General features: G+C 43.9%; 1 protein-coding gene across 1 annotated transcript; it reads right to left on the reverse strand.

Annotated features, from left to right (window-relative positions):
* Positions 1–16,586: 16,586 nt before the first annotated feature.
* On the reverse strand, positions 16,587–19,956 carry LOC136758897 (trace amine-associated receptor 13c-like). The gene is made up of 2 exons (XM_066713645.1): positions 19,040–19,956; positions 16,587–16,746 (listed from the first exon to the last, which is right to left on the reverse strand). Exons 1-2 carry the CDS (start codon positions 19,954–19,956, stop codon positions 16,587–16,589), a joined length of 1,077 nt encoding a protein of 358 aa, XP_066569742.1.
* Positions 19,957–26,432: the final 6,476 nt, after the last annotated feature.

Genomic DNA, 26,432 nt, shown 5'->3' on the forward strand with positions numbered 1-26,432 from the left:
TAGGTTGTGTAATCCGGGCCCTCTTGAACACAATTAGGTTGTCATCGGACATAGTTAGACTCATCACAGCTCTTCCAAACCTCTGGAGTAGCGCGCTGTCCCAGTCATGACTTTCAAATTTCATAGCCTTAGGCGGGATATCAGGGTCTCTTTTCCTGTATTTCAGCGCTTCTATAGGGAGCAAAAGACCAGAGGGATTACTTAGAAGAGGGCGTGCCCGTACACGTTCACACGCTGCCAATGGCAAGAGCCTCCTTGGTCTTTGTTAGCTATCACAGCTTTTTCTCTCAACGAGTCAAACCATCCTGATTGTTCACCATGTTCAACGGTATCTTCGAGAGAACCTGTGGGAAGAAAACCCCGGGCTAGGGGTCCTTCGCTCTGCGATTTGAAGCTCGAACGGATCTGGGAGTTGACTGGTGGTGCAAGACGGGGTTATCGCTTTAAAAGGGACAAGGGATATATCGGTGTGGAGCTTTATGGACTAGGAGTTGATGATGATATGTCTACACCTTTTTTACACAGAATTGAATACCCTTACGAGGATTGGCAGCATGTGGTTGAGTGGAGAGACAGCAGCTATATGGATAAGACTCTAGAAGCGCTGAAATACAGGAAAAGAGATCCTGATATCCCGCCTAAGGCTATGAAATTTGAAAGTCATGACTGGGACAGCGCGCTACTCCAGAGGTTTGGAAGAGCTGTGATGAGTCTAACTATGTCCGATGACAACCTAATTGTGTTCAAGAGGGCCCGGATTACACAACCTATCGCCTGTTATAGAGGAGGGGAGCCTGTGTTTCAAGAGATGGAGGAGGAAGTAACACAGGTTACCATCATTGATTTTGATGGAACAGATTGGCCGGTGTTGAAAGAGATCATAAGCGAAATTAATAAGGGTTTTGAGGCCTTGAAGAAATGCGTGGAGCTGGAATCTGTTAAAAAGAGACTGTGCTTCCGCCGTGAAGGCCGGCGGAGATGTGAAGGCGGTTGGCGGCGTGTGGACGTGTACGGACACGCCCTCTTCTAAGAGCGCCGCGGGGCGGGACTCGGGTCAGAAGACAAAGAAAACGTCTTCTCCAAAAACCGAGGAGGCCGCCAGGGCCCGCGAACCTCTTCCCTCCCTGGCTAGCCCCCGGGTCTACGCTCCGGGCTTTAATACACCTGCGGACCCCCGAAGCCTCATCTCCCGATATAAATACAAATGACACGTTTTGTTTGTTTAATAAACATGTTCATGGTCTTATCCTGTGAAATAGGGTGTATTTATTAATGTTAAAGAACTACAATGTTTTTGCGTGGACGGTGCGCTGGGTTAAAAGCCAGAAAGCATCGGAATACATTGTACGGTGTTATTCGTTTTCAGAACCTGTTTATAGGTTCAAAGGTATAAAAGTGCCTAAGCTAGATCCCTCTGTGAATACCTCAATATAAACACGGTCGTTGAAATATGTAAACATGTTTAAGGTGTTTGACGCTATAAATGGGCCACCTGTAGGTGAAATAACTAAATACATGTTTTGTTTGTATAGAGGTGGAAAGACAACACAAACAGCCTTGTAGACTCACATTACACCAGATCCCTGTGCTATAATCAAGTACACAATACTAACTCCATTTAAAAACAAAGCCAATAAGATGTGCCAAATGTTTACAGACGCTCCAAAATATGGCGATAAAAAGGTCAAGTTTAAGAATGGGACATTTTTACATATAGAATACATGGGAATATAAACACACACACATATATATATATATGTATATACATATGTTTTCATTTTATCTATTTAAGGCTATAATCCACCTCATACATACCTCCTATAGGGCAATTCTAAAGGTTACAATTAATTCTATTGTCTGACTTTCCTCTATTATTTGAATATTTGTCTTTTAAAAAATCTTTACACTCAATATCCGTAAAAGAAAATTAGGTATATAGTCAGTGATACAACTAAACAAAAACGCACCCCTACTACCTAGGTCCTCAGTCTGTGCTACCAACCAGAGGAGCTCTTAGAGGCGCCTGCTCTGCCCCTGCAGGGGTTTTGATAAGCGGCTCCACCCCGGGCTAGGGGCCCCTAGCCTGTGACTGATGCTTATTACCGATCGCTGAGTTCACAGCTTTTTTTTATTTAAAGTTACACATTTGTTTCTTTTATCTTACTTTGAAAACCTTTTTCAGCCGACTAATGTCATAAAGATGGAAAGTCTTTGTAAACAGTTATTTCTGGTGTGTTTGAGGTATTTGGTCTAGTTATTTGAAATTACATACTAATCTAATGCAGATTCCCACTGAGTATTTGTCATAGGCTCCCTGTTTGTATTCAGCATTGTGATTTATAATAATGCATTTAATTAAGGTTAAATAAATCCAAAACAATAAAATAAAATAAAATCTTGATCTTTGTTAAAATGAACCTTTGTCTTTAGCCTGTATTTTACTGATAAGTCAAATCCCGCTTAAAATTGCTTGTACATCGGGCCCAAAAGCCAAATATGTCCACCAGCATAAAAACTGTGTTCATATGATTTAAAATACAAGTGCTCAATAAAACAACAAATCAATAAGATTTTATTAAACATGCTGTTAGAAGGTGATACACATGGCACCATACTTCTTGACGGACCAGAAAAACTGATGTGGTTGAAGCTGTACTTTTCATTTCATTGGTAATGCAGACAGATGACGGGGTACGAGAGTCAGTGTCCTATGCTGTGGGACGTGTGACGGTGGTTCAACCCCCTTAAAGCCTGAGAAATCCTGTCCCCCAATTTGTGTAACACTCCAGACGATCACTAGTGTTGTATTTTGAATAATGTTCAACCAGGCTTAATAGCCCTGCCCATTCATTAACTGAATTGTCCTGAATTCAAGGTAACCATTAAGATGCTACTTATTCTTACGGTTACTAATCTGTTAAATCTCAATCATTTAATTTTAAACCCCTCTTAGATGCGATCTTTACACTTTCAAGTTAGTGTATTTTTAATGTCACTATTTGGAAAGTTTAATTTGTCTTTAGTGCGCTCACAGACAGGTGGTGGTGGGTGGTCAGTTTAGTTATTATTGAAGTTATTTGTAATACAAATCAATACAAATGTAAAGTGAAATTAATCTTTTAAAGCACAAACATTTCATTTTATTTTCCTTTAGTTTACTGATCCTGTCTGGAAATGATAATACCTTAGTAAGGAAAAATATAAACATCAAGACCTTGCAGTTCTCATGCATTTCTGTACAGCCTTAACAGTGTCAATGCTGAGAATTCATACAACTATCTAACTAACTAGACAGACACCCTGCATTGGCACCGCTGTAATGTGACATTGTGCTGTCCGGTCGGCTCTGGAGGATCTGTGTCAGGGGGTTCAGATCAGAGAGGGGCTGTGAATGTACGGGCCGCATTCCTCGCAGCTTTTCAGGCGGCTCTCCACAAAGGCCGGAGATTTTTTTTATTTTCTTAGCTGGACTCTCCTCCCCCACCGCTTTCTCCCCAGCGTGGTCAGATCAGCCCTTCTTAGCAAAACGTTGGATGACAGAGTGTACAGGAGTCAAGGAGGTCATTAAAAGAATAATTCTTTAATTTGTATACAGAGACACATCGAATAGGTTGATGTGCATAACTTTTGTCTTTTTAACTACTTTACTTATTTTGAACGTTATTTGGGGTACGAGTTGTACAGTAAAGCGAAATCAGATTTAGCAGAGAGAGACACAAGCCGGTAAGAACATGTTTTTGTACAAAATAAGAATCAGAGAGGTATCTATTTTATTAAATGCTTCTTTATTGTTAATAACATACACGAGGTGGGAAGGAAGGAAATGTTGCTACATCAGCTCAATGTATAGAATATTAATCTGAATTGCGCTGGTCCTGTTTCTGCTCACGTTCCAAAGATAATCAGTGAACTATTGGCCGGGTGACTGAGAATCTGCGATGCCATTTTAAACCCTAGATGCTTAAGCTATATGCTGTTAGGTCCTAGCTGTTGATTTGACAGATCTGTTCAGGGTGATGCTGTGTTTGTCTGTCAGTTTGTCACTATGTGTAAACATAAAAAACAGCTTTATGTTATCACCAGACTACATACAGTTAAAAGGAATGCCACATGGCTAAACTTGGCTCTTGAAACAGATCAGGACATTAAGGCTTCTGGATATGCGTGAGCTCAGACCCCCCACCCCAACCCATACAGCGCCGCTTAAACTCCTCTTGAGGAGCCCTATGTGTAATAAAAAATAATAAAATCGATATATGCAATAAGCCCACAAAGTATTTTGAATATAAAGTATTGACTATTTCTGTTTGCTATGTGTGCTTTGTTACAACCGGAATTGACTTTGATATAGAAAATACATTTTATATTGCACTGATGTTGAAAGTTGCCCTGGATAAGGGCGTCTGCTGAAAAAATAAAAAATAAATAATAATAATAATAATAATAATAATAATAATAATAGTAAAGCATTTCCCAAATTTCAACGTTTGTAGCGAAATAGTAAAATCTATCACATCAGTATGTCATGTATTTCAGTACACTGTGCATGTTTCAACACAATTGTATATTACTTAGATACAGACAATGAGTCTCATAAAGCAGTTTGCAAAACTAGTGAAATACATCTGGTGTCTCATATATCTGTACAATATCACTTAATTGCAAAAATGGTTTAAAACCATAAAAAGGAAGACTTAAAATCAGACACCCTGATAAGAACTACATAAAATGTATACAGAATATCATTTAGAGATGTTACTGAATCACGTTACTCAGACAGGGTAGAAATGCCTGACCGCTGGATTTGTACAGGTTTTCTGGTGATAAATTCTCAGTCATTAGGGGGTCTGTTTTGTGTTGTTGCCGCTCCTGCAAACCCCCCCGCGGTGCTGAGAGCAGGACGTGCTGCTTGTGAAGCCCCTCCACTGCAGTGTGATCCTGTCAGGGCATCAGTGGAATGACTGTGTGAACTGTTTCGGTGAAGCAAGTTCTTAATAAAACATTCAAATATTCAACTGTGTCAGTTTGGTCTTTATAACTCACCCTGTTATTATGGTTATTTATTTATTTATGTATGTATTTTCTATTTATTTTTTATCGGTTTTCTCTATTTCTAGCCAATCTCTCTTTTTCTGTGCCTGATTGTTTTGTTTTAACCCTATCTCACTACAGACCTGCTGGATTCACACATGATCCGGTCTGACTCTAGTGTGACTGTGTCTCCCTGCGCTTGTCTTTCGCTGTCGTCTCTAAGGTTGCTGCTCCCTCTGGCCTCTGTCTGTATTCTGTTTATGTGCTGCTGGGTCGATCTCACTCCCTGAGATGCTGAGACTGGAGACTATTTTTCTAGAAAAAGTATAAATCTACTGTTTTAATAGATACATACTTAATGAATGATACATATTTAATATGTCTAAGGTTACTTTTGTATTTTTTTATTTCTTTTTTTTTCTTAACATCATGGGGTGCATTCTTTATTTCTGTAAGAAAGTTACTACTATAAGGCTTCTGTTTGACCGTGGAGAGTTATCTAACTAGCAAAGAGAGCTGTGCTCAGTTAAATGTCGGTTATATACTGTATTTCTTAAGTTAAATAAGTGTGGTTTAGTTTCATTTACTTACTATCGTTATTAAATTGTGTTTTCGTTCTTTATGTCTGTACATAAGTTACTAGTTAGTTGTACTGAAGTCTGTTCAAATGTCTTACTGTCAATACAACCAAGACCATTAAGGTCTTCAGACCGCACCCCCAAGCTATTATAATGTGTAAATTATATACATATACATACACACATAGATTTTTGCTTAAAACATATTGTGTATTTACTTAATCTTATTGCATCAATGGATTACATTAGATATTTATTTAAAATAATTTGATGTTTTGTTACTAATATTATTACAAATGCTGCTTTTATTGAGTTTTATTGAAATTTCACAGTTTCTACATATATATTCTATGGTTCTTCTAAGGATTTCTTAAGTTAACTTAGTAACGTTACATTTAATTTACATCACCGGGTGTTGTGAATACACACACACACACACACACACACACACACACACACACACACACACACACACACAAACATTTAAAACATTATATTTGTATTTATTCAAGCTTTACATTTACCTTTTCTTTAAATAACACGTTTGATATATTCTACAATACAGGAAAATATAGGTCTTGGGTAGGAGTGGTATTTGCTGATATTATGTTGATTACTGAAAGTTCCAATTTCATTTTCTGTACTACATTTCTTTTACTTTTGTGCATATTCAGGATTTTCTAAAGTTTAGACCATTTAGCCTGACTTATCATTCTTTAGCTCTGTATGTAAAAGTTACAATCTAGTACAAATCTGTGCAAAGTGGAGGAAGGGCTGAATCTTATTAGGATCTGAAAAAGAAAAGAAACCTGGGGCCGTGATCTCCAGCTTGCACTCGGTATATATGTAAAAACACACACACACACACGCACACACACACACAGACACCCCTCTGTAAGAATGATACTACTTAAATGTACTGAAGGCTGTTCAAACTTGATATTGTCAAGCTATTCTAATGTGTAAATTATATAAATATACATACATACACACACACACACACACACACATAGGATGTGCTGAGATCGTATTGAGTGTATTTACTTAATCATAATGCATTAATGGATTATATTACATATTTATTTAAAATAATTTGATGTTTGGTTACTAATATTATTACAAATGCTGATTTTATTGAGTTGTATTGAAATTTCCCAGTTTCTACATATATAGTCTATGCTTCTTATATAACATATATATTCTATAACTCTTCTATATTTAAGGATTTCTTAACTTAGTAACGTTACATTTCATTTACATTGCACGCTGTTGTGAACACACACACACACACACCTTTAAAACTTCATAATTTTATTTATTCAATCTTTACATTGTATCTGTTATTTAAATAATACGTTTGATATATATTCTGAAATGCAAGAAAATATTGGTCTTGGGTTGGTGTAGTATTTACTGAGATTATGCTGATTACTGAAAGTTTTAATTTACATTTTCTGTATTACATTTCTTTTCATTTTGCTCATATTCAGGATTTTCTAAAGTTCAGTCCATCTTGTGTCTCTCAAGCTGTCCACAGCCCCCACCGCTTCTACAGATCGCTATCTCTCAACACATTCCATTATCCGGGGCTAGGGGGGGGGGCATCGCCTCAAACGTAAACAGAGCCGCTTCTTAAATTGAAAACAGACCCCACCTGTCACCAGTGCCCTGTTAACTCCGCCCCCAAATATTTAAATTCTTCAAACCAAACTCTAACGTGATAGGTTATTTCTTCAGTGCCCTGTCAACTCCACCCCCAAATATATTAATTCTTCACCGATCCGAGGTTACTAAAGACGTAGACATCTCCTCGCCACCCCCACTTGCTCAAAAAGCTCCAGACCGACATAACCCTTGTCCATTTGAAAGAGGTAACAGCTTTGGCCCTGTTGAAGAGACAGCCTCGCGGATCTCGCTTAAGTAGAAGTATCTATGTTACTAAAGAATCGGGAGGGTTTTAATAGAACTCTTTTGGAGCTTCACTCGCATAGGGAAAAATAGCTATGTCTTCTAAAGAATCTGAAGGGTATACATAGTGCTCTTTTGGAGCTTCACATGTATAGAGAAAAATAGTTATTTTACTAAAGAATCAGTCTGGCTTAAAGACAAATCTTTTGGAGGGTGTGAAAAACAGTTGAAGACCCCCACCGCCCTGCACATTCCTTCAGAACCCATCAATATGGTAATTATTCTGTGACGCGGTACAAGCACCCCGCACCCCCTAGGAAGGCCCCCCACCCCCTAGGAAGGGACCCCCCCCCCCCCCCGAGTTCAACTCAAGTTCAAGGTCAAAAGGTCAAATCCCCCTTAACCCCCATAGGAATGGCCCCCTACCCCCTAGGAAGGCCCCCCCCCCCGAGTTCAACTCAAGATCAGGTCAAAGGTCAAATCCCCCGCAGCCCCCCCTTTCGAAACAGTGCCCTATATTACTACTCTTAAGTAAAAGTAAAATTACAAAATTTGAAAAATACTCAAAAAAGTACACGAAAAAAGCAACTCAATTACAGGAATGAGAGTAGTTGTAATTCGTTACTTTCCACCCCTGGTTGGTATAGAGTATTGTGAAATTGAACTGGTATCGCATCAAAGTTCAAAATTCTAGTATCATGGCAACCCTAGTCAGAGAAATGGATCAGGACATAGTCAGAAGTGGTCAGTCACAAAAATGACAAATCTTGTGGGGGACAGAGCTGCAACTGAGAAAAAAAAATCAATGACATTTTGTCTCAGTACAGATTCTTCTAGAGATTGTGGACGACTTTGAAAGGCACAGCGAGGCTGATAAGGCTAAACTTAGACTTGTAAAAAATGTTTTACCTTTACTCTGATTTGCTGGAATTCAGTAGAGAAATTCAGCATGAAAACAAATTGGTGGAAGCTGTTTTTGCTGATCTAAATGTTAGACAGTACTTGGCAGGATGTAGGGCACTTGGATTAATTTGTAAAATTGTGATAGAACCTCCTTTGAGAGTTTTGTCAATGGAAGGAGAACGTTCTTGGGATGAATGACAGGTATCAGGTATCTTCTTCTCCTCCAAGATTGCAGACATCCATAGGCTCTTCAATACTCCACCCTCATCTCCCATCACACCGAAACCTCCCACCGATCAAGCTTCCTTTTCTTCATTCTCACCTCTATCCGATGCTGAATTTTCTGCTCTCCTCCTATGTCACAAACCCACAACGTGTGCTCCTGATCTTCTCCCCTTCATCTCCTCCCTCCTCAACTCCTCACTCCTCTCTGGCTGTTTCCCCTCTGCATTTAAACAAGCTGCTGTCATCCCACTGCTCAAGAAACCAACCCTTGATGCCACCTCTCCTCAGAACTACCGCCCTGTCTCCCTACTCCCCTTCCTCTCCAAGACTCTCGAGCGGGCAGTCCACCGTCAGCTCTCGGACTTTCTGTCCCAACACTCACTCCTTGATCCTCTGTAATCCGACTTCCGCACAGCTCACTCCACTGAGACGGCTCTCCTGGCTGTCACTGACTCCCTCAGCTGTGCTCGGGCAGCCTCCCTCTCCTCAGTCCTCATCCTCCTTGTCCTCTCCGCAGCATTTGACACCGTTGAGCACTCCATCCTCCTCTCTTGCCTTGCTGACCTTGGGATCTCTGGGACTGCTCTCACCTGGTTCTCCTCCTACCTCAGTGACCGGACCTACCAAGTGACATGGCGAGGCTCCTCATCCACCCCCCAACCTCTCCTCACAGGCATTCCCCAAGGCTCCGTCCTGGGCCCGCTCCTGTTCTCTCTCTACACTCACTCCCTGGGCCCCCTCATCACTTCCCATGGTTTCTCCTACCACTTCTACACTGATCCCCAGATCTTATTGTCTTTTCCCTCTTCTGACCCTCTCATCCCCTCTCACATCTCTTCCTGCTTGTCTGCCATTTCCATCTGGATGCACTCGCACCACCTCAAGCTCAACCTCTCCAAATCGGATCTCCTCTTTTTCCCACACTCTTCCTCACCTTCTGCTGACCTCCCCATCTCGATCCCCTTGGAAACCACCACACTCTCTCCTTCTTCTTCCGCTAAAAATCTAGGAGTCACCCTTGATCCTGCGCTCTCCTACATCCAGCCAAGCTGACACACACCTGTAGATTATTCCTGAGCAACATACGCCGGATCCGTCCCTTCCTCACCGACTACTCGACTCAGCTACTTGTCCAGTCACTGGTCCTCTCCTGCCTGGACTACTGCAACTCCCTCCTGGCCGGCCTGCCTGCATCTACTACCCACCCACTCCAGCTCATCCAGAACTCTGCGGCTCGTCTGGTATTCTCTCTGCCACGATTTGCACACGCTACTCCACTGCTCCGCTCCCTCCACTGGCTCCCAATAGCGGCACACATTCAGTTCAAGACATTGACCCTCACCTACCGCTGTCTCGACCACACTGCACCGAGTTACCTTCAGTCACTCGTCTCTCCATACATCCCCTCCAGACCACTACGTTCCTCCAGTGCCAGAAGACTAACTTTGCCTCCTCTCCACTCTCCTTCCTCCAGTGAGCGCTTCCAGTAACAGAGGAGACTTTTTAGCAGGAGACAGGCCCAGGAAGTAAAATCACAGACACCAAGGTCTGTTTGTTTATCTTCAGTTTATTGAAAGTTGCACACAGCCTTTTATACATCTACAAGCAGTATTTCAAAGGAGTTTCGGGGCCATCCCGAACCTGGATGATATTTTCTTGGTATATGTCCCGGGGCAGTTCCAAGACACAGGAAGCAATAATTAATAAGGTATTCTTTCTAATTAGTTCAAGCATGACGTTGATATCAACAAGAAACAGTATTTCATAAGGTTTTCTTTGTAATTAGTCCAGACATGGAAGCGCTGGTACCAAGGACACTGGATTAGAGAAATCATAATAAGAACAAAGAAACCCTAATAAGAGCAAGTTTTAACTAGTAACTTACTGGAAGGTTTCTTATATTTTCTAACAGTTATACAGTGGGTATATACAATACAACAATACAACAATGATGTAGCAGTGAGTCTGGAGCCTGTCCTTCAGAAACTTACAGAGGAGACAACTGCAGATTTTGACAGCATGACTGTGCAGGCAGTGGAGTTAATTCTAGCTAGTCTTGTTAAAGTGTGCTGCAGGAGACTCTCTCCCTCCTTGTGTCTGGCTTTTACAAGTGGTGGCCGATGTGGGGAAGCTCCGTGGCTGTTTACACTGATACCCCTACCTGGTGAGCAGAAGGATGGCGATGAAGACATCCGTGGTGGAGCAGCTGCTGGCCGCAGTAGTGAGGCTGCAGGCGCAGCAGCAACAGACCCTTGAGTCCGAGCACCAGCTCCTGCGCCTAACCCTGCTATGGCCGCAGCGAACCCGGCTTTGGGCCGGGTTAAGGATCCCGAAGATGGGGCCGGGGGACGACCCGGAGGCTTTCCTCACCATCTTCGAGCGCACCGCCCGGTGATGCGGCTGGCCGGAGTCGGAGTGGGTGGTACGCCTGGCCCCCCTGTTGACCGGGCAGGCTCAGTCCGCTGCCTGAGTGCTCCATCCAGAGGATGCCCTGGACTTCAAGAGGCTCAAGGACAGTGTCCTGGACCGGGTCGGCCTGACATCGAACGGTCAGCACCGAAAGCTCCGAAGTCTCCGGTTCGAACCTGGCCCCTGGCCCCGGGCCTTCGCGCAACAGCTGCTTTCTCTCTCTCCAGGTAGTGTGCGGTCCCCTGGAAGAGCCACGGTGACGGGCTGGCATCACAGTCAGCCTGGACATAGCCCGGCCGAGCGCCCCCTGGCGAAAACTGATTGCTCCACAGTTTGTGCTGCTCGACCCTCCGCTCACCCCAGTTCAGCAAAAGACTTCACGGTACCAGTAAGAATTGGGGGACGTGAAGTCAAGGCCCTCCTGGACTCTGGCTGTAGCAAGACGCTGGTCCAGGATGGCCTGGCTACCCGGGGCACTGAGGACATACACTGGTACCCCACGGCCCAGGTGACTATGATGATTGGTGGGGAAACTTATAAGATGAACGTGGGGCTCGCCCCTCATTTACCATTCCCGGTTGTCCTAGGGTGGGATTGGTCTGAATTTCTATCTAATATTAAGGATCCTAGGCTCTCATTATCTGATTTGGCTGGGGCACGCGTGGGACGTGGCTCTGGGGGCCGATCGCCCTTAGTGGCAATGAGCGGGGCGGGGACAGCCTTCCCTCCGACCCCAGTCGCGCAGCAGCCGACAACACTTTGTTGGACTGGGGGGAAGGGAATGAGTTCTGGGACTCGCTAGCTCTCCCTTTCCTCCACCAGGAGGGCCGAGACCTCTGGCGCAGCCCCGGATCCCGTCTTCTCCCGGGTTTCCGATTTCGCTCTAAACCAGTCCCGGGATGATGCCCTGGGTCGGTTATATGACCAGGTCGCAGTTGTGGACGGTCGCATAGTGAATGCACAGAGGGCGCGCTCATATCCCCAGTTCCACATCGAAAAAGACTTGCTGTATAGAGTAACCAAAAACCGAGGGTGGGACCCGGTCACAAAACAATTGCTGGTACCACGTTTGGACAGACGCTTTGTGTTTCTCTCTGCACACAAAGTACCTATGGCAGGTCACCTGGGTTGTGACAAGACCTTAAACCGGATAATGGACCGATTCTTCTGGCCAGGCATCAAAAAGGAGGTAGAAAGGTGGTGTGCTGCCTGTCCAGAGTGCCAGAAGACCAATGCCAGTGCGGCTCCGCTGGTGCCGCTGCCTCTCATGGAGATACCATTTGAGCGCATTGGGATGGATTTGATCGGTCCGTTAGAGAAAAGCTCAGCGGGGTATCGATTTGTGCTGGTCATAGTGGATTATGCCACTCGGTACCCGGAGGCGATTCCTCTACGGACAATGTCAGCTACTAGGATCGCCGAGGAGCTGTTTAAGGTCTTCACTCGGGTGGGGATCCCAAAGGAAATCCTGACAGATCAGGGCACTCCATTCATGTCATGCGTGATGCGAGACCTCTGTAGGCTGCTGGGGATAAAGTCCATCAGGACCTCAATCTATCATCCCCAGCAGACGGCCTAGTGGAGCGCTTTAATAAAACCCTAAAGAACATGATCTGTAAGTTTGTGAGCACAGATGCTCGGGACTGGGACAAGTTATTGCCGCCCCTGCTGTTCGTTGTACGCGAGGTGCCCCAGGCGTCAACTGGTTTCTCTCCCTTCGAGCTGCTATACGGGAGGCGGCCGAGGGGCATCCTCGACTTAATAAAGGAGGACTGGGAGGCTGCCGCCCCCTCCTGGACCTCTATGGTACAGCACATCCTGGACCTGAGAGATTGGCTATCGGCACTGGGGAAACTTGCACAGTCGCATCTCTTACAGGCCCAGGAGCGACAACAGCACTTGTACAACAGGGGAGCCCAGTTACGATCGTTCACCCCAGGGCACAAGGTACTGGTGTTACTCTCAACTTCAACATCTAAACTGCTGGCTAAGTGACAGGGACCCTTTGTGGTCACACGCCGCTTAGGGGATGTTGATTGTGAGGTGTGTCACCCGGACCATCGGAGAGAAAAGCAGATCTACCATCTGAATATGCTGAAGAAGTGGCGAAAGGAGGAAGCATTGTGTGCTTCTAGTTCCTCCCAAAATAAAGAGTCTGAACCCGGTGTTTCTGAGGTTCGCGTTGATCCTAATTTAACAAACACCCAGAAACAGCAGGTTCGCTCTTTATAGCGCTGCTTCCAGCATGTCTTTTCTCACCGACCCGGGCTCACACCTCTCATTGAACACCACATCCACACGGCACTGGACACCTGCGTGTGTGTCAAACCCTATTGCACCCCCTATTACAAGAAGCAGGCTGTCAATGAAGAAGTGCAGAAGATGTTGGAGCTGGGAGTAATTGAAAAGTCACAATCGGAGTGGTGTAGCCCTATAGTCTTGATGCCAAAGCCTGACAGCAGCACTAGATTCTGCATTGATTATAGGGAGCTCAATGCAGTCTAGATTTGATGCCTATCTGTTGCCCCGTGTGGACGAGTTGCTGGACCGGCTGGGCGCTGCTCACTTTTTCACGACACTGGACTTAACCAAGGGATACTGGCAAATCCCCCTCAGTCCAGCATCCCGAGGGAAAAACGCTTTCTCCACTCCTAATGGACCTAATGTCCAGGTCGCAGCTGAGCTCCGGTCCCTTCAGCAGGTGTAGCTCAAGTGCGCAGTTGGGAGTAGGGAGACCAAGTATCTGGGGTACCTCTTAGGAGGGGGGCAGGTACGGCCAGTCATTGACAAGGTGACCGCTATCGCCTCCTGTCCGCCTCCTAAGTCCAATGAGGAAGTTCGGCAGTTTTTGGGGTTTGCCGGGTATTATCACCGGTTTCTGCCGGACTTTGCCACCCTGGCTTACCCCCTGACCGAACTGACACTAAAAGGATATGACCAGATATGGTCCAGTGGACGGAGCAGTGCCAGGTGGCTTTCCAGGCGATTAAGGACCACCTCTGCCAACACCCTGTGTTAAAATGTCTTGACTTCTCTCTCCCTTTTATTCTCCAGACCGACGCCTAGGAAGTTGGAGTGGGCGCGGTCCTGTCCCAGAGTGTCGGAGGTCAGGAACACCAGATCTTTTACTTGAGTAAAAAACTATCGCCCCAGGAGCGTAAGTACAGCACCATTGACAAAGAGTGTCTCGCCATCAAGTGGGCTGTGGAGACACTCCGCTACTACCTCCTGGGGCGCCCCTTCACCCTGGAGACAGACCACACCCCCCTGCAGTGGCTGCACCGCATGCGAGACTCCAACAACCGCATCACCCGCTAGTAACTCGCCCTGCAGGACTTCAACTTCCGAGTGCGTCACCGCCCCGGACCTCAGCACCTCAACGCAGACTTCCTCTCCTGGCCCTTTCTCTCCCCTTCCCGTCCCTTCCTCTTCTCCCTCCCTTCTCTCTCCTGGCCCGCCTGTCGGGCGGTCTTTTTCTAGGGGGGGGGGTGTGTGACAGGCCGTTGTTGAGAGAGAAGACGAGAGCAACAGGAAATGCTATTCCTTATTTTGTAATGTGACAAAAAGAGGTCAAATTACATGAAGGTAGAGCTACATAACTTTAACAAATGTGATGTTTATTCTTCTTTCAGAAAACGAATAAAGTGTTGATTAAATGAAAAGTTTCCATGGTTGATTTTTATTTTCTGGGAAGAATTTCCAGTTGTTTTTAATGTATGTTTAATAATATTTTCTGAACTGTTTGCAACTACATTGTAAGCTATTTACAATCAATGTGGTATTTATAAAACACTGATATAATTGTTATGTTAGTGGTATATGAAAACAGCCTTTCATTGTGCCTGCAGTTATTTCTCTTGGTACTTGATCACGTTACAGTAATGTGCTGCAAACATATTGCAATTCTCCTGGCAATAGATACGCAGTTTTAACAGGACACAATAATGACCAATAGTAAACCAATTTATTGATCAGTTTAAAAAATGAACTTATGTTTGCAGTTCATACTACTTTACTGAAAATAAATATGCACTGAATATAATATTACATATTATATTTTACTTTCTCATCTAATTGAATTACTCTACTGTAGGAACATTTTATTGTATTGTATAAATCAGTATTCTTGTTGCTAACAACTACTAACAACACTGCAAATCAATGTTAAAGTCCACGCTTATAGCTGTATGGTGCCGATACACACAGTGCACAGCCGCAGCTCAGCGCTGCTCAGTCTGTGTGGATGGCGGTGGCTCTGGCCGTGGAATGCAGGAGGATCAGTGTCTCCGCTATGCTGCTATGTTCCAATCTACACTCGAAGCAGCTGTGCGGAGCTGCGTTTCGGTGCCGTTTCTTGCCAAACGCTGGACTCGCACCATTTGACAATGTATTGGGGTGTAGTTCACACAAATCGATAAAAATGTATCAACTATCCCATCCAAACCTTAGACAAGGGTCTTGTACTATGATACATGTGGTGGTCATTAATATTTTTATTTTAATGACGCTAGGTAAAGAAAATCCAAGATCCAAGTTTTTGGTGCCTAAAAATACATATTTATTAGGGTTAAAGTCACAATTTAGTTTTTTTTGGTATTGCACATATCTAAGTTAAGGCATAATCTAACCATTTAAGTGTATAACAGCTTTAATTAATTATAAAAAAATAAACAACAGGGCAGCGCGTGTCCAGTGCGTGTAGCTAGCGACAGGCCGAAGGGGAGAACAGCAGGGGAGAAGTCAAATGCTCGTCCCTCAAAGGTGAAACGGAGAAACTTCCTGTGCACCTTCTCAATGGGGATGTGAAAATATGCATTTTTCAGATCCACCGTGGTGAACCAGTCACCGGGCTTGATGGCCTGGGACATGGTGCACAGGTTGAGCATCTTGAAGCGCAACATCTTGAAGCGCAACACCTTGAGGTTACGGTTCAGGCACCTCAGATCCAAGATAGGACAGAATCCGCCATCTTTCTTGGGCACTAGGAAGTATGGGGAATAGAATCCCATGTGCTGCCTCAGAGGGGGCATATAGCTCGCTTCTCCAAGAGAGTAGCGATTTTGACGCGAAGTGGCGCACACTGCAAAGGGTCCCTCACTCGTGTCCACACCACGCCTTGGAAGGCGGGTGGGCATGTCTGAGACTGCAGGGAGTAGCCAACTGATATAATTTGGAGCATCCAGGATTCCTGGGTGCGGAGTTGCTGGGGGGTGTATGGGTGGGCCAGATGGGCCGCTGTGATCTCCAAAATAAGGGCTGGGCTGGTCATGTGTCGGCTGCATCTGAGGGCTCAGCCAGCTGGGACAGGTAAAGGGCCAGCAGGCTCTCTGTGTTATGGAGGCGAGCAGCTTGGGCTCCCACCTCGTAAGCCCTTCGGAGCAGGGTCTCCGTTACACGACACTGTCTGTTAGGGCAGACCAGGTCACAAGGTTCCACGGACAGTGGAGGTAAGGAGACTAGTGCATCAATGGTGGTGTTCACTAGCGGGAAGTCCACTAGGCCCACTTCAGCCCGTGTGGTCGCAGGTCACTCTCAGCTCTTCAAGGAGGTCCAGAAGCAGCAGGAAGGCCCGTGTGTGCTGCTGCGAGTGATGACCTCTCTTGAACCTGGAGCATAGCGGGGCTGGCGGTAGCGCCGCACCACGGGCGCTGCACCACGGGCGCAGCTGCCACAGGAGAAGCAGTTGCCATATCTGGTGCAACCACAGCACCAGGTGAAGTAGCAGACACAGTCTGAGCAGCAGGCACTGCTGTCACTCACTGGAAGGAGGAAGTCCCACCGCCAGCATCTGTGAAAAGTCTCCTCCTGCCAGCTGCAACCTGCCATTTCTTCTTTCACCTTGTCAGTGAATGAGCTTAGTGGTTTTGCTTTCATTTTTTCATAGCATACCTTCTAAGTGTGATAAGTGTGCTCCCCTGCTCCTTGGAGTTGGTCAGTTTTTTGTCCTCATCTCTTCAGAGTGTGGTGTTAAATATGTTGTGCTCTTCAGATTTTCCCACAAATTCGGTCTGCTTTTTTTGAATGATGTGCTGTTAGTAATCCTTTTGTGAGCAACATCATCCAAGTGCATTGTTTTCTTGTATCGGCATTCTGGGACTAACATGAGGTTGTGAATATTAAGATGACTCGTTTATATTCCCACTTCAATAGGCTATAGCAGTGCTATTTAAGTTAAGCAGCAAGCATAGAAATGGATGTAGTTTGGACATTTCCTCTCCTTTGGTCACTCAAATTGATGTCACAGTGACAGAGAACTGTTTGAGATATGTTTAAAACGTGAAATAAAAAACAAAATTGAGATGTACAAGTGGGTTGCAAAATTGAAAAGGTTGGGAATGGATGGTGTAGAGGTTAACATGTTTTCTAAAACATTTTAAATTCCAATCATTTTGTTAACAGACAATAGATGTTTGTGTCACAGAGCTGTGTTTATATATATATATATATATATTCATGTGTTTCTGTTGCACTTATATATTTCTTCCAAATTTGTTTAATATTCACAAACTGAATTATTTTTGTTTAGTTTGGGTTAAAGAAGCACACCTCCATTGTAGCAACGTTGTGGCAACGCTGTGTGTTAGCTGGGCTGTTGACACTTTACATTCCTCACAATTCCCATGTGCACTGCTGTAAACTGAAGGAGTGTATAGTGACTCGTATTTTGTTCTTTTATGGATTATGATTGGGATTGTTTTTTTATGTAAATCTTTTTTTAAGTGTGTGTTTTCCTTCTGAGTTTTTTTTTTCATTTTTATGTATTTGGATAACATCGGAGATCACTTGAGAGAAATTAATGGATTCTTAAGTATTTTTCTAAGGCACAAGAGTTAGGAATCTAGGATTTTTTTCCCCCCGTTTTGATCTTTGCAAATAGACTTGGCCAAGGGCAGTTTTTTTTTTGTTGGCTTCGATTTCTAGGATTGTTTGTGTGGGGAGGGAATAGGGTTGCTCTCATAGAAATGTTATACTGTTATCAGGTTTTATTTAAGTCCAATTTTTAGTATAGGAATTTTCGATTTTTATATGGTATATTGTTTTGTAGATCCTCCCTGTTCCACTGTGGTCAGTTGATCATCTTTTTTTGTGTGTGTGTATACAAATATTGGATTATAACTGGAGCTCAGTGTCTGTGTTGTGTGTGCCAGAACCAGTGATCCAAGAAACCTGCCAGTGGGGTAAAAGGAGAGAAGTGCAGTAAAGCCTACTAGAGAGGTCCTAGCGCTCTTTTTCAAAACTAGGTGGTGTAGACGACTACATCTGTGACATTAATTTTATCTTCCTGTCCTCTACTTCTGCTCTTTTAATTGCACATGCATGTAACATTAATGTTATTAATACAGTCTGAGAAAACTGTGTGTTGTATAGAGAATGACTCCAGATTAATTATTGTAACTTTGTATTCTGAAATACTAACCCATTCAATGAAGACATTGACAATTAAGATCAACACTACATACACATTAATATTGTTTTATTTTTATATAACCATTCAAAAGATTCTTAATAATCTTTGAGAATTATGAAAATGTGAATAACTCATTGTGTGCTAACTTGTTATTCTTGGTAATAAACTGACTTATACAAAGGTTTTTGATTTTTCTTTTGTTTGGTTTTATGTACAAATTATCTATTGAATTGTTGCAATCACATTATACATTTAATTTCCATATTTTTTTGAGAAATAAACGGAGTTCAATGAGAAAGGTCATGAACAAAAAATAAATAAAACACTGACTTTAATGTTAAACTGTACTGTACTGTACTGTGCACAGTACACTCATGTAAACACAAAACTCTACAATTTTGAATATATTATAGAGATTAATTGTCAATCCTGATTAAGAAAAGACAGATATACCACAGATATACTGCAAGCAAATGGTTACATTAAAAAATAAGCTTTAAAACAAACACAGTGTGTTTTAACATAGCACTATACTGTATATAGTTTATAGTTATACATGTTTTATTATTCTGTGTACAGTTTCGTTCTAGAGGAATTAGGGTGATATATTTTTAAAGTAACAATGAGCTTCAGTGCTTTTTGAAACCATGGATAAAAAAAAGCATAAATCAGAGGATTAAATGTGGAATTAATGTAAGCTAAACATATAAAAGCATCGAACACTTTGCCCGGAATCATAATATTGAAATATTGGTAAAGTATGATAACTATGTAGAAAGGGAGGTAGCAACCTATAAAGACACCCATTACTATTCCTAGCGTTTTAGCAGCTTTTTGCTCTCTGTTGCGCTGTGCTCTTCTTCTACTGTTTTCAAGTGTAAATGTTCTGTCTTCCATTATTTTTATTAGTCTTGCTTGGTTTCTAGCAACAGTGTAAATGCGTGCATATATCCCAATCATGACAAAACAGGGAACAAAAAAAGTAATTTTATCCATGTAGTCCCACACCTTATTAGTAACAAATAAACAGTTACCCTCACATGATAATTGTTCAACTAATTCCTGAACATGTTTGTCACTGGATATGTAGTAATTCATTGCAAAGCAATATAATGCTCCCAATACCCATGCAAGACTTACAAAAATCCAGGATACTCTGATATTGATTTTGTTTGCATAACGAAGAGGCTTACACACTGCATAGTAACGATCAATAGCAATAAAACACAAGTGAAAAACTGAAGTATTGCCAAACAAAATTTCAAAATATATATGAAGTTTGCAATAGAATGATCCCATATACCAACAAGTTTCAACCATTCTGATCATGCTGAATGGAAGAACAAAAAGCCCAAGGAGGAAATCAACCATTGCTAGAGAAAGAACCAACAGATTATTTGGTGAATGAAGCTGCTTGAAATGAGAGATGGAAATAACCACAACCAGATTGCCACCAACTGTGATTAGCACTGTTAGCACAAACACAAAATACATAACTGCTCTTTCACCAATCGGTTTGGAGTATTTAATGCAGGATTTGGTAACATTTTCATAGCAGTACTCTACTGATTCCATCTGAATGAAGGATGAATTCATCTTTCTGAAGTTGGAAGTGAGGTATTGATGAAACCACAAGATGCAAATTCAGTCAGGAGTTAATAAAAAAGCTGCTGTTGGGAGAAAGATGTTTAAATTGAAAACATTTACTAAAAAAAAATCTATTTAATATCACAATATAAAAGCTTATAATATGGTTGCATTATAAGTGTTGCCTGAGCTTATTTACTGATTTTATGTCAGTAAATGACCAATCAAGTTACTGCAAATGACCTTAAAATACAAATATAACCTTCAATTTTTGTGCTCCCATTAGTAAAATACATTACCTTATCACATAACAACTTCTTCATTGATGAAGACCCTGTGTGTACTTCTCTTTTCGATTCCCTGAATGTATCAAGTCCTTGATATAAAGCAGACTTATATACAGTGTGAGAGCTCCCTGGAGTTCAGTGACACTTGGATATCTTGGGAGATAAGGAAATGTGATTGGTTATGAAGACCAGTTGTACTCATAATTTCAGACAAGAATGAAGCAATGGGTTGTGGGAGAGTGGTGTGTAATGTAACAAATGCACTACTTTAGCAGAGGAGTCAATGTAATGTATGGGTTAATAAGTACCAGAGAGAACAAATGTAAAGTGCTTTATATAGTTTTTATGATTTATAACTACATGATTGCTTTTGATCAATAATTAATTTTAAACTCTTATTAGTGCCTAACAATATCAGGATAATGTGATATTTTTTATATTTTTATGATTACATCATCATATTAAATTAAGAAGTCTTCATTTATTCAGCAAAAGGAGTCTTTTGCAAATTCACAGCCTAACAAAACAAAAACAAATACATTCACAACCTAGGTTATTTGTACTAGTGTACTGTTGCCCTATCCTCTCTGTTGAACCCATCTTGGAAATAATTGGAAAAGTTGTTAAGATAAAGCAAATTTAAACTTTATTAACAAGCTAGCTTGGAAGCACCATGTCAGGGAATTCCTTCAGTGAGAACTTAATTTTTACAAACATGAGTGAAGCTTTGTAAGAAAATAACATAGAATGTTGTGGCCATTCATCCAATCAAAAGGTGCAAGCCTGAGTCTGTTTACGATCTGTCTTCCCGTGGGGGAGAGTTGGGATCCGCAAACCAAATGGCTTTCTTTGATGTTTTTCCAAGAAGTCCGGTCTCATGGTCATCTTTTACAACTGTCCCTCAAACATTACAAAAGACAGTTCCTGCCAATCTGGGGAACCAATTGAAGGCACAAACAGACTTTTAACAAATAGCTGTGGGTTATTTTGGCACTGTGCGATCTTTTATTATGAACAGGAATTTCTATCAAATGTACCTTGTTGACCTTTTGCATAGCCTGATAAATGTAATTTGCTCAGTCTGTATACATGCTATTTCTAATGCTAGTATTAATATAAAACATTATATACTTATTACAAAACACTTTCTTCAAATTTTAAATACAGGGTCTTCACTCTCTGTTTGTTCTCTCCCACTCCCCTTGCCTTACCAGGTGGGGAGGAGGAACAGGGCTTATGCTCTCCTCTCCTCTTCTCTGTCCCACCCTTTCTCTCCTCTATCACGGCTAACAGCTCTGAATTACACGCTGTGAAACTCACCTCTCCCTCTCACCTCTTCCTTCTAGTTCTCTACCTTCCTCCCGGTCCACTCGCCTCCTTCCTGGATGAACTGGATGACTTCCTTCTCTCCTCCTCTCCTCACCTATCATCCTCCTGGGAGACTTCAACATCCACCTCTCCAACCCCTCCCACTCTGCTGGATTTCTTCCTCTCCTTCACTCCTTTAACTTTTCTCTTTCCCTGTCTCCTCTCACTCACAGGGCAGGTCGCCAGCTAGATCTCATCTTCTCTAGAGGTTGCTCCCCTTCACCCCTCTCCGTGACATCCAAGGACATCTCAGACCACCACTTCATCTCCTTCTCCCTTTTTCTCCCCTCCTTCCCCACCCCACCCTCTCCCTCGTTCACCTTCCTCCATAATCTCCGCTTCGTCTCCCCCTCCACCCTTGCCTCCACTGCTCTCACTCTCTTACCTTCCATTGACTGTTTTTCCCATCTGTCTGTTAACTGTGCTACCTCCTCTTGTCCTCCTCCCTCACATCCTCCCTCTCACATCTTGTCCTGTCCATCCCTCCTCCCCTGAGCATTGGATCTCTTCCATTCTCTGCTCAACCTGATCCAGTCTGCGCGCCGCTGAACAGAAGTGGAAGAGGTCCAAAATCCCAGCTGCCCTGCTCTCTACTTTCCACATGCTCCTCCTTACTCACCAAGGCCAAGAAGTATTACTTCCAATCACTCTTTGAATCCTCTGTCAACAACCCCCACAAACTCCACTCCACCTTCTCCTCCCTCTTTGCCCCCCTCCCCCTCCCTCGTCTCTCACTGCAGATGATTTTACCTCCTTCATCTCCAAGATCACAGACATTTGAAAGCTCTACAACAGTCCCCCCTCCTCTCCCATCATGTCCAAGTCTCCCACAGATCAAGCTTCCTTTTCTTCATTCTCACCTCTTTCAGACTCTGAACTTTCCTCTCTCCTCCTAGGTCACAAACCCACAACGTGTGCCCTGGACCCTCTCCCTTCTCGCGTCCTCCAAGCAACTGCTCCTGATCTTCTCTCCTTCATCTCCTCCCTCCTCAACTCCTCACTTCTCTCTGGCTGTTTCCCCTCTGCATTTAAACAAGCTGCTGTCATCCCACTCCTCAAGAAACCTACCTTTGACCCAACCTCTCCTCAGAACTACCGCCCTGTCGCCCTACTCCCCTTCCTCTCAAAGACCCTCGAGCGTGCTGTCCACCATCAGCTCTCTGCATTTCTTTCACATTACTCACTCCTTGATCCTCTGATCCGGCTTCCGCACAGCTCACTCCACTGAGACTGCTCTCCTGGCAGTCACTGATTCCCTCAGCTGTGCTTGGGTGGCCTCACTCTCCTCAGTCATCATCCTCCTTGATCTCTCTGCAGCATTTGACACTGTTGATCACTCCATCCTCCTCTCCTGCTTCGCTGACCTGGGAATCTCTGGGACTGCTCTCACCTGGTTCTCCTCCTACCTCAACGACCGGACCTATCAAGTGACATGGTGAGGTTCCTCATCTACCCCCCAACCTCTCCTCACAGGCGTACTGCAAGGCTCCATCCTGGGCCTCCTCCTGTTCTCTCTCTACACTCGCTCCCTGGGCCCTCTCATCGCATCATATGGTGTATCTTACCATTTGTACACAGATGATCCCCAGATCTTCCTGTCTTTTCCCTCTTCTGACCCTCTCATCTCCTCTGCTATGTCTGCTATCTCTGCCTGGATGCACTCACACCACCTCAAGCTCAACCTGTCCCCCCCTCTTCCTCACCTTCTGCTGACCTCTCCATCTCAATCCCCTTGGAATCTACAACATTGTCTCCTTCTCCTTCTGCTAAGAACCTAGGAGTCACCCTACCCCTAAGTGGTGGAACGACCTTCCCACTGAAGTCAAAACAGCAGAGTCCTTGACCTCCTTCCGTCGCTTACTCAAGACACATCTTTTTGGACAGTACTTGTAATATTAGTCCTTTTATCCCTGCTAGATAGCACTTCACAGTTTTATTATGCTTCTCGCGTTCTTGATTTGTTTTCCTCCCTTTCCTGTTGCCCTTGACTGTGACCCTACATCTTGACAGCACTTAGCTTTCACCGTCCAGGATGTAGGACCTCACTTACTGTACTTGTGTAAATTGTAAATTGGAATTTGTAAAATGTATATTGAATTACTATGTTTTAGTTAAATCAAATTTGTAATGTTTGATGCCTTGTACTTAACTGTATTTTTGCACTTTGTTTTGCACTTATGTTGTAAGATGCCCTGCATAAGGGCGTCTGCTAAGAAATAAAAATAATAATAATAATAATAATAACTGTATTCTTGCACTATGTATTGCGCTTATATTTTGTACGTTGCCCTGGATAATGACGTCTGCCAAGAAATAATAATAATAATAATAATAATAATATTAATAATAATAAGTGTTCAGTGCAGTGACTTGTAACTCACTGTATTGTGTTGCGTTGCCAGTGGAGACGCGCTTACAGTGGCAAGTCCCGCTAGACGCACCACTGTTGCAAGAGCACCTTGGCTGCTGGTGTGCATTTGGTTTCCTCGCTGACTGGAGCACTCGCTGCGTGCGTGTTACTGCGTGGATTCTGCCTCCCCACCCTCCAGGTTTGAGAGAGGGGAGTGGTTGCCTCCTGCTACTGCCTTACCTCCTGGCGGAGCTGCACTCCATCTGGGATCACCCGGCGACGGCCCCCGCCCAAGCACTGGCAAGTGAGGTCTATGCCAGTACCCAGGGTGCGCAGGAAGCGGGGCTGGTGGATTTCCCCAAGGTGAATTCCACCATCTGGGCATTGGTGTCCTTGCCCGCCTGCCAAGGGACCTGTCCTAACAGGCAGTGCAGGGTGACAGAGGTGATGCTCCACCGAGCATATGAGGCTGGAGGCAAGGTGGCCCGCCTCCACAATATGGAGTCCCTGTTGGCCCTCTACATACTTTAGGGTGGCAGACCTCCTAGTGACAGTCATGTACCATGGGGCACATGTGAATGGCCATTCCCTGGCAGCCATTGTGGCGGCACACCATCAACACTGGCTGTCCCAGGCAAGGTGAGTCCCGGACGCAGACAGGATCCGGCTGATGGATGCCCCCATCTCACCTGGGTTCACGTTTGGACCGTCCATGGAGGGTCCCTCTAGGAGAGAGAGCAGTCGTTATAGTTCGCACGAGTGTACCCCCAAGCAGCACCTCTGGGCCAGGCCTGCAGACAACCTGCAGGGCCTAGAAGGCCAGTCCCCATGCAGCAGCACCCCCGCCCTCCTGCTGACCTGTGCCACCGGCAGGCAGGTGCCTACCCAGGCCAGCCACGGTAGAACAAGGCCAAACGCCAGGTGAAGTGGCAAGATTACGGCCGGCAGACCTTCGCCTTCGAAGGCTGAGTTTTCAAATTCGCTGTTCTCCCATTTGGCCTGTCTCTAGCTCCTCACACTTTCTCCAAGTGCATGGACGCAGTGTTGGCCCCCTTGTGTTGCCATGGGGTCCGTGTCCTCAATTATCTAGATGACTGGCTGGTCTGTTTTAACTCCAGGGAGCAAGTTGAGAGAACCTAATCCTCGACCGCCTCTCTGGGGCCTTTGGGTCAACAGAGAGAAGAGCTGTCTTGCGCCAACTCAGCAGGCACAGTTCTTTGGACTTCATCTAAGGCCTCTGCAGTGGTGGTTTGAGTCCTATGGGGTGTATCCTCGGCTCCAAGCAGGGTTGGAAAGCTGTCTGCAATTGACAGGGAGTCCAGGGCAGTTGGATGGCACCCGTCAGGGCCTTCCATATTAACGACCTGAAATTACGAGCTGTGCTCCTCGGTCTCCGTCACTTCATGCTGGCCCTTCAGTGCAGTCATGTTTTAGTACAGACAGACAACACAGCAGTGGTTGCCTACATCAACAGGCAGTGGGTCATCTGCTTCTATGGACGCAGCCTCAGCTGCCCTCCATTAGAGCAGTCCACCTCATTTCTCAATCTTTTCTCATTGTCTATCTCTTTTTGCATCTCAGTGACTTTCTCTCTCAATTAATTTACTAGTTCTGTATTTTCCTCATTCATTGTGATTAGTTTCTTCTTTAATTTCACACTATACTGACGGAAGCTTTATTGGTTTTATCTCGCTTTTCCTTATTCCACCATTCTCTATGCTGTTTGGGAATCTAGTTAGGATCCCATCCTACCTTTTCCATTTTAAGTTGAACTTTTTTAAACTTCTCTTGTAGGTATTCACATATAGACACATATTGTAATTCCATTATGCCAATCCTATCTTTGCCAATGATGGGGCTAAATGTTGGACTTTGCAGTACCTCAGGTTCCATCTGGCTATTGACCGCCACTAACACTGGCCTTAGCGTACAAGGATTTCCTTGCGTAGCTCAGTAGGCCTTGTCGTGCCATTCGGTTCCCTTGGTGAAGACTCTGTATAGGAAGTTGAAGAAAGTGTTTTGTGATTATTATATAATGTTTTATATTAATACTAGCACTAGAAGTAGTTTTGTATACAGACTGAGCAGATTAGATTTAGCAGGACAAGTAAAGGGTCAACAAGGTTGATTTGTTAGAAACTCCTGTCAGTAATGAAAGATTACACAGTGCCAAAATTGCCTACAGCTGTCTGCTGAGAATTTATTTATGACTTAATCATTTCTCCAGATAGGCAGGAATTGTTTCTGTTAAAGAGCGATTGACACAAGGTAAATGACGACCGTGGGATCGCATATTCCTAGTTCACATCAAAGACGGACATCTGCTTTGTATCCATCACCTCTTCACGGGAGGACAGATCGTAAAACGGACCCGGAAC

Source organism: Amia ocellicauda, chromosome 1 (assembly GCF_036373705.1).
Source record: "Amia ocellicauda isolate fAmiCal2 chromosome 1, fAmiCal2.hap1, whole genome shotgun sequence".
In the NCBI taxonomy this organism is placed as follows: Eukaryota; Metazoa; Chordata; class Actinopteri; order Amiiformes; family Amiidae; genus Amia; species Amia ocellicauda.

Bases quoted from the DNA above. Each gene is read 5' to 3' on its own strand.
- LOC136758897 (XM_066713645.1), bottom strand. From the start codon at position 19,956: ATGTATTTTGTGTTTGTGCTAACAGTGCTAATCACAGTTGGTGGCAAT. The intron at 16,747-19,039 runs GTACACAGAATA...TGGTTGCACCAG, and splicing joins AATTCCTCTAGAACGAAACT to ATATGGCAACTGCTTCTCCT.